Source organism: Mus caroli, chromosome X (genome assembly GCF_900094665.2).
Source record: "Mus caroli chromosome X, CAROLI_EIJ_v1.1, whole genome shotgun sequence".
Lineage (NCBI taxonomy): Eukaryota > Metazoa > Chordata > Mammalia > Rodentia > Muridae > Mus > Mus caroli.
In genome coordinates, this window is record NC_034589.1 from 139,699,940 (window position 1) to 139,708,550 (window position 8,611).

The window sequence follows — 8,611 nt, forward strand, 5'->3', positions numbered from 1 at the left end:
TGTAGACCAGGCTGGCCTCGAACTCAGAAATCTGCCTGCCTCTGCCTCCCGAGTGCTGGGATTAAAGGCGTGCGCCACCACGCCCGGCTTAATGGTTATTTTTTGAAGAGTTAAGAAGTTAACTGTTAACTCGGGCCCCCAATGGAGGAGCTAGAGAAAGCACCCAAGGAGCTAAAGGGGTCTGCAATCCTATAGGTGGAACAACAATATGAACTAACCAGTACCCCCAGAGCTCATATCTCTAGCCGCATATGTAGCAGAAGATGGCCTAGTCGGCCATCAGTGGAAAGAGAGGCCCCTTGGTCTTGCAAACTTTATACACCTCAGTACAGGGGAACACCAGGGCCAGGAAGTGGGAGTGGGGTGGGGAGGGGGAGGGTATGGGGGACTTTTGGGCAAGCATTTGAAATGTAAATGAAGAAAATACCTAATTAAAAAATATATGCAGAAAAAAAAAAAAAGAAGTAGTTAACTCTATTTTCCAGATCTCCTGTAGATAGCATGTATTATTACATCCTCACAAGTGGAAAAAAGCATGCTTTCTGAAGGGCAATAATACAGGAAGAAGTTGAAATAAAAATTAACAAGTCACCCACTAGAGAAAATACCTCAAAGCTGGAAGCCCAATCCAAATCTTAACACGTACAACCATGGTCCCAAACCACAATGAAAGAGGGTAGACCACCTAACTCAAAGCTTACCAAGTTTTTGACCTGATGATGCTGGGTGCTGGCCTTGAAAGCCACAGTTGGCAGTTCATTGTGAAGGTATTCCAGCCACTTTTCCACAATCTCCTTGGGAACGAGGTCTTGGAAAAATAGGGACAGCCACAACTTGTAAGATCATTACTTTGATGGCTTCCCTCAAGCCACACACCCATGTCTAGGTCTACCTCCTACTAACAGATTTCTCATCTTTTCCTAACTGACCCTGCCTAGTGCCCAGGATGGAGTTACAAAGGACAGTTTGATCCACGGACCCAGTTGGCCGTCCCTGAGGTTTATTTTCTTCAAGAAAATATGTAAAGAAGCCACCTCATTCCATGCCAAGGTGTACAAATATTTCATTCCCATTTCCTTTCCCAATCATTCTGTGTCAGACTAAGTGTCAAAGAAAAGCGATCACCCAGAATGGCTATGATTTGTGGCAAGTGGGTTATACACCAAGCTCTGTATTAATTCTCACAACAAAGCTATGAGACTGAGATGTCCAGGACCCTCTTTACTGTTTGAGAAATAGAAGTTCTTGTGAGTGGTATGACCTGTCTGATATCCCAAAGAAAATAGCAACAGTAGGATAAGACTACACCTTCAATGAGTTCCAAGCCATGTGCTTGCCCCAATCTTTGACTTCCAGTCTGTAGATACAGGTCTCGAAGAATGACCAGCCATTGAACTAGCTCAAAATTGCAAGGAAAGAGGGCTAAAAGGCAAACAGGTTCAGACTCTACCCCCTCAATCCATGTTACATTCTGTGTATGTCTGTGCGTATATCAGATGATATTTCTGGCTTTGGAAATTTGAACAATTCCTAGCATGAATGACTATTCTGGATGCCACTGAGTTGCTGGGTCTCAGCACCTAATCTGAGCTAGCCTTAGCTTAACCCTTCCCTGTCTTCCCCAACCCTTCTAAAACCTACCTATCTTATTTAAGACCAAGACCAGCTTCTTGTTGCCTTCTGCACGAAGGACAGTCTCCTCCATCTGGAAACAGCGGCAGCCCAATGGGTCTCTGGCATCTAGGACTTCCAGAATCACATCAGAGTACTCTACCACCTGCAAGACAGAAAATACAGGGGAAGAAGGTTGAGAGCAGATGGGGTCATAGTCTCCATCTCAGTTAGAGAAAAGAACAGGAAGAACAAATGGAAATAAACTGGGGTCCTCACCAAGGAGCTTTAAGAAATAGATACTTGTTATAAAACTCAAGCATACAATCCCAACACTTGATGAAGCAAGAGGATTGCAAGGAGTTCAAGGACAGTTTGGGATCTAGTGAGTTCTAGGTTAGCCTAGACTAAATAATAAGATCTTATCTAAAAACAAAGCAAAGAAAAAGGAAAATGAGTCCTCCTACCTTCCGGAATTCCTTGTAATAGGCCTTCCTTGTGGCCTCATCATCCAACTGAGGAAACATGTTTAATTCCTGCAAAGCTTCCTCCTGAAAAAGAAAAAGGAGAGAGAGAATAGTCTAGGGGAAACAGGGCCAAGTAGGGAGAGAGAAGAAAGTAGTGAAGATAAGGAAAGAAGGAGGATATAGCAAGGCTTTGGGAAACTATAGGAGGGCTGGAGAGATGGCTCAGGGGTTAAGAGCACTGACTACTCTTCCAGAGGTCCTGAGTTCAACTCCCAGCGACCACATGGTGGCTCACAGCCATCTGTAATGGGATCTGATGCTTTCTGTTATGCAGGCATATGTGCAGATAGAGCACTAATATACATAAATAAATAAATAAATCTTTATAAATAAATAAGTAAATAAAAAATTTTTAAAAAGAAAATCATAGGAAGCTGGAGGATTCAGGTGAGTCCCAGATCACCTAAAAGTAGCCCTGACCAGGCCAGCCCGATAGCTCAGCCACTAAACACACTCACTGTGAAGTCTGATGATCTGAGTTCAATTCCTGAAACCACAGTAGAAAGAAACAACTGACTCCATGTGAGCAGCACACATAGGCTTGCTTGGTCACAAGGGTGTTAGGTGGGAAACAAGAAGAAAGTGTGAAGAAAATAATGCATGAAGGAGCAGGAAGCAAATCCGTTACTGCATGTCATCAAGGGTGTGGGAGCTGCAAGTGCGTATCCTGTCTGTGAGACAACAATGCCAGAAGGGGAAAGACACCCACAAGGAAGGTGTCTCTCAGTCTTCCCTTCCTCTGCTCCCTCCTGCCACATCCCTACTCAGACCGCTCCTGCTCCCCAGACCCACTGCCATTCCATCTTCAGGCTCAAACTTAAGAAAGGCATTCTCCACATCTGTTGGCACATCTGCTGCCAATGGTCCCCTCCCTCCCTCTTCTCTTACCTCTCTCCCCCAGTTGTTTTCCTTCTCTGCACTCATACCTTTCCTCTTCTGACCTTACACCCCTTGTCTTTTCTCTTTTTTCCCTTCCTTGAGACAAAGTGTCACTATGTAGCTATTTCTTCCTTTACAGCAAAACAGCAAACCCACTCCAATCCCAGCCAGCAACAAAAACTGCTTTCTCACCTTTTGTTCAAATTCCTGCTGACGTTTCAGGACATCCTGACAATAGCTCTCCATGGTTCTGTGTCTCTGTCTCTCTTGCTCCCGGGCAACTTGCTGCTTCTCCCTCATCTCCTCGACCTAACAAACAAGCACACACTGTGACTGGATTTGAGTAGGACATAGAAGGAAAGAACTGGGGATAGAGGGAAGAAGACAGGAGAGCAAAAATATGCCAGAATAAAAATGTAGAGACTAAGGGAAGGAGACTGGCAGAGAAAAAAATAAAAGAGCAGGGTGTAGTTGCACACAACTCTAAATCCAGCAACTTGAGAGGTTGAGGCAGGAGAATTGTCATTATTAGATCAAGGCCAGCCAGGATCACATAGTGACCTCTAGGCTACCAGGCCAGCCAGAGTACATAGCAAGACCCTATATCATTCAAGCAAGTCTAAAAATGAAAAGGGGTTGGGGGTTGGCAAGGTGGCTTCATGGGTAGAAAGGCTTGCCATTCAAGCCTGACAATCTAAGTTCAATCCCTGAAATCTATCCTGGAAGGAGAGAACCAATTGTCATAGGTTGCCCTCTAACCTCTACATATGAACCATGGCATGTTCAAGCTTGCATTTGCCCCCTCCCACCACCACCTCCACCACAAAGAAAGAAAAAACAGTATTATTTTAAAAATTAGTGGGCTGGAGAGATGGCTCAGTGGTTAAGAGCTCCGACTGCTCTTCCAGAGGTTCTGAGTTCAAATCCCAGCAACCACATGGTGGCTCACAACCATCTGTAATTAAATCAGATGCCCTCTTCTGGGACTGTCTGAAGACAGCTACAGTGTACTTACATATATTAAATAAATAAATTTTAAAAAAAAAGAAAATGTCAAAAAAAATTAGTAAGTGCTGAGTGATCACGGTGCACACCTTTAATCCCAGCACTCAAGAAGCAGAAGCAGGTGGCTCTCTTGAGTTCAAGGCCAGCCTGGTCTACAGAGTGAGTTCCAGGATAGCCAGAACTTTTATATAAAGAAACTCAGTCTCAAAAAAATTATTAAAAATTGAAAACAATAAAAGGATGAAAAATAAAAAGAGTAGCTGCAAAGCAGAGAGAGAAGCACTTTGACAGGAAAACACTTAAGTCCAAACAAGGACAAGGTCATAGGATGCACTAGGCAGAAAGAGGAAGCTGCCACACTGGCACATACCTGTAGCACAGATACTTGGAGTTTGAGGTAGAAGGATTTCACACACCCAAGCATTCAAAACCAGCTTGGGCAACAAGGCAAGATCCTGCCTCAACAAGGGAAACAAGAAAAAAAGCAGCAAAAGACTGCAAAATGCTAAGTCACAGAGGACGGAGCCATCCAGACACACAGAATGGGAAATGACAGAGACAACACGAGAGAACTGGGAGGGTAAAACAAGGTAAGCAAATGGGAAAATTTAAACCAGCATCAAGTTGACCTATCTCACTTCCCCCCATCCCAACCACAAAGAACATCAAGAACCCCTGCCCTTCTGCCCAAAACTATGCAGATCTGAGATTCAAACCAGGCCATCACTCCCCAAAGACAAAAGGCTCACCCTTTTCTTCTTTAATTCGGCCTCGCGACTGGCATGGTCATTGCCATGAACAATCTGGGGAGCAGATGATGGTCTGGAGGTTACTTTCTTCCCATTTTGCCTTGCAGGCTGTTTGCCAAGCAAGAAAAGAAAAATTAAACACAGTTAATGAATCCATGGAAACCACCTCCCACCCAGAGAAGCAGGGAAGATAGTCTAGCTGAGGGTGAGGGTTGAAATCTGCTTGTCTGGCTAGGGTAAGGGAACTGAGAGGAAAGTGGTAGGGACAAGGGCAGCCAGGAAGGTTTCCCAAAGCCAAAGAGAAACCTTTCTTGACATACAGCTCCCAAAATGAGGTCTTGGAACCCAGAGCAACAAGCCCTGAGAACTGATCAAAAAATAGATCAGTTGAGGGGGTTGAGGGTGTGTGGCTCAGTGGTAGAACCCTTGCTAAATATGCTCAAGGCCCAGTATGGCTCAATACCCACCACTATAAAAGTACATAGGGATGTCAATAATCCCTTATATGTAAACCAAGCACAAAGCAGTATATGGCTTTCAAATAAAAAAAAAAAAACTTCAGATATTCAGGTAACTCTCCTACAACCATATGGAGTGGGGAAAAGGCCATATCTGTCCTTCCCTCTGAGGAGTCACCCATAACTAATCTGACTCCCAACAACACACACACCTCACCTAATGGCAAGGCCCACTTACCTTCTTACAGCCTTTGGAACCTTTACCTGGTTTTTTGTTTTCTACAAAAAAGAGAGAGAGAGAGAGAGTTGCTATCACCCCCCTACCCAATGTCTATTAATGCTTTAATCAGAATGCCAGGACAACTAGGAAATTTAGAAGTCTCAGACGCCATGTCTGTCTAGATTCAGCATAAGATAGAGCTGCACATGGCAAAGACCATCACCTGTCAAGAGGAAGTAAGTGGGCATAATACCCAGAGAACTGTCTCAGTGTAAACTCCATAAATTCTTAATGAAATTCTCTTGATTGACCTGAATGTGCATTTGTTACTACTTAGGAAGACTATGAAACAACCTTTGGGTGTGTCTCTAAGGGCGTCTCCACAGAGGTTGAAACACACATGGGTAGAAGCATCATCCCATGGACTAGAATCCCAGACTGAATCAGAGGAAGACAAGACAGAAGGCAGCTGAGCACCAGCATTCGTCTGTCTCCACTTCCTAACCATAGTTGCCAGAGACCAGCCGCATCACGCTTTCCCCTCCATGACTTCCCTGCCACAGTGGAATGTAACCCATCACATAAGTCAAAATAAGCTCTTCATTAAGGACAGCAGCAACAACTGAATTGATAGGCTAGAAGACCACAGAGGGAGCTTATTTGGAATAAAAATCCAAAGAAAAGAAATTATAAATGAGAACAAAACTGAAAAATATAGAAACTAATCTTCAAAACAGAATTCTTGAAAAAGAAAAGGTACAAATAGAGAATCAGGTATTTTTTTTAATAACAGATGAAAATTCTTTACCTTGAAGATAGGCTTAAGCTTTTAGATGGGAAAGGTATATAGAGCATCAAGATTAAAACATAGGTGCCCTGTTCATCTTCTGGTCAAACTGAGACAAACTGGAGAAAAGGGAACTACACCTAAGAAAATCTCTCCATAAGATTGGCCCATGGGGCATTTTCTTAGTGATTGATGGGAGAGGGTACAGCCTATTGTAGGTGGTGCCATCTCTAGGCTGGTGGTCCAGGGTTCTATAAGAAAGCAGGCCAGGCACTGTAATGCCAGCATGGCCTCTCAGTCACAGAGCTCCAGCCAAAGAGGAGGATAAGTAAGGAGGTGTCCATATCATGGCTCCTTCAAAGAAGACTGTCCATCTATCTGCCATTGGTAAAGCACCCAGGAAACACCTGGCTACAAAAGCCCCTCACAAGCCCCTCACAAGAGGGAGATGAAGAAACTTCATTGTTACAGGACTGATACTGTAGCACTCTATGAAATCAGATACTAACAGAAGTCCACTGAACTTCTGTTTTCAGTGTCTGGTGCAAAAAACTGCTCAGGACTTCAAAACAGATGTGTGCTTCCAGAGTGCAGCTATTGGTGTTTTGCAGGAGGCAGGTGAAGCCTATCTGGTTGGCTCTTTTATGTTTTTGTAAGTTCAAAATATCTTCTAAACTTTATTAAAAACATGAATGAAAATACATTCTGTAAAAAACACAGTTATATGAGAACATACGTTACGCAAAGTGTGTGCCATAAAATGTGGCAGATCTATTCTTAGGTTTCTGAGGAACCTTTACACTGACTTCTAAATTGGCTGTACAGTTTACACACCTACCAGCAGTGAATAAATGCTCACCTTTCCCTACATCCATGCCACAACTTGTCATCATTATGTCTGAGGAAGTTGGCCTTTTGAAGATCCCAAACTATGTGCTATCCATACCAAACATGTAACAATTATGCCAAAAGATATCCAGTTAGCATGCTGCATATTCGGAGTATGTGCTTCAGAGTTCAATATGAGGGGAAACATTTCATTCTCAAAAGAAAAAAAAATCCTCTTCCTGTTATCAGTAGTTCTGAATGTTAGATATTTTTCCATAGGGTCAAAAGGTCTGTAAGTATATGATTGTGAGTGGAAACACAGGGGACAGAATCAGGCATTGTCAGTTTCTCAGTTTTTGTTTGCGTGTGAATTTTTTTAATATAAACACAAGATGTAAAGCATTAATGTAAGCAAAATGTTTCAGTGAAGCCAGGCATGGTGGCACACGCCTTTGATCCCAGCACTCAGGAGGCAGAGGCAGGTGGATTTCTGAGTTCGAGGCCAGCCTGGTCTACAGAGTGAGTTCCAGGACAGCCAGGGCTACACAGAGAAACCAAAAAAAAAAAAAAAAAAGTTTCAGTGAACACATTTCAACAGTTCAACTTTATAACAATTATAAATAAACCTGGTAAAATTTTCTAGACAATACCAGCATATTTTAAAAAAAAAAAAAGCTAAGTAAATTTCTTACTTACAGCAACTAAATGGTGTTTGCAGCATTTTTACCAGACAGTAGATTCCATCCACTCACTATACTTTTCGGAGTTGTACTACATGCAAGTATGTTGTCTGTTTTTTGTGATGTTTCTGTGAGTTTGCTATTAAAATACATTGAACTGTTTTTTTAAAGCTGTGTGGTGGTGGTGCATGCCTTTAATCCCAGCACTAAGAAGGAAGCAGGCCTATCTCTATAAATTCAAGGCCAGCTTTGTCTACAGAGCAAGTTCCAGGACAGCTAGAACTGTTACACAGAAAAACTGTTTCAGAAAATAGAAAAGAAAGAAGAGAGGCTGAGCAAGGCATGAGGAACAAGCCAATAAACAGCACTCTTCCATGGCCTCTCCTTAAGTTCCAGGTTCCTACTTTGAATTCCTTCCTTCAATGATGGACTGTGTGATTAGAATATGTAAGCTGAAATAAACCCTTCCTTTTCAACATTGCTTTTTGGTAATGGTGTTTTATCACAGCAATAAAAACCTAAGACAGTGGGATCTGGGAATGTGTTCAGTAATGGATTAAATGCTCAGCATACAATGACCCAGTAGTGCCAAAATAAGAAAAAGTTTACCAACAACAAAATCCATCCTAGCATATCTGACAAAATTTCTGAACCCTGTGGATAAAGAGAAAAGTTTTAGGCTGGGAACAATGGTACATGCCTTTAATCCCAGCACTCAGTAAGCAGAGGCTTCCAGAACTCTACATATGGATCTCTGAGTTCGAGGCCAACCTAGTATACACAGTGAGTTCCAGGACAACCAGGGCTACAGAGAAACCCTGGCTCCAAGAAAAAACAAAAGAAAGGCAGGCAAAAAAAAAACAAAAA

At 42.7% G+C, this 8,611-nt stretch overlaps 1 protein-coding gene across 1 annotated transcript in view; it reads right to left on the reverse strand.

Annotated features, from left to right (window-relative positions):
• The window catches only part of Gnl3l (G protein nucleolar 3 like), a 32,154-nt gene that overhangs the window by 12,692 nt on the left and 10,851 nt on the right, over window positions 1–8,611 (reverse strand). The window contains exons 3-8 of the mRNA XM_021153372.2: window positions 5,468–5,508; window positions 4,772–4,879; window positions 3,210–3,326; window positions 2,079–2,162; window positions 1,642–1,777; window positions 702–808 (exon numbers count right to left, since the gene is read on the reverse strand). Coding sequence (XP_021009031.1) covers window positions 702–808; window positions 1,642–1,777; window positions 2,079–2,162; window positions 3,210–3,326; window positions 4,772–4,879; window positions 5,468–5,508 — 593 coding nt within the window. The remainder of the gene's footprint in view (window positions 1–701; window positions 809–1,641; window positions 1,778–2,078; window positions 2,163–3,209; window positions 3,327–4,771; window positions 4,880–5,467; window positions 5,509–8,611) is intronic.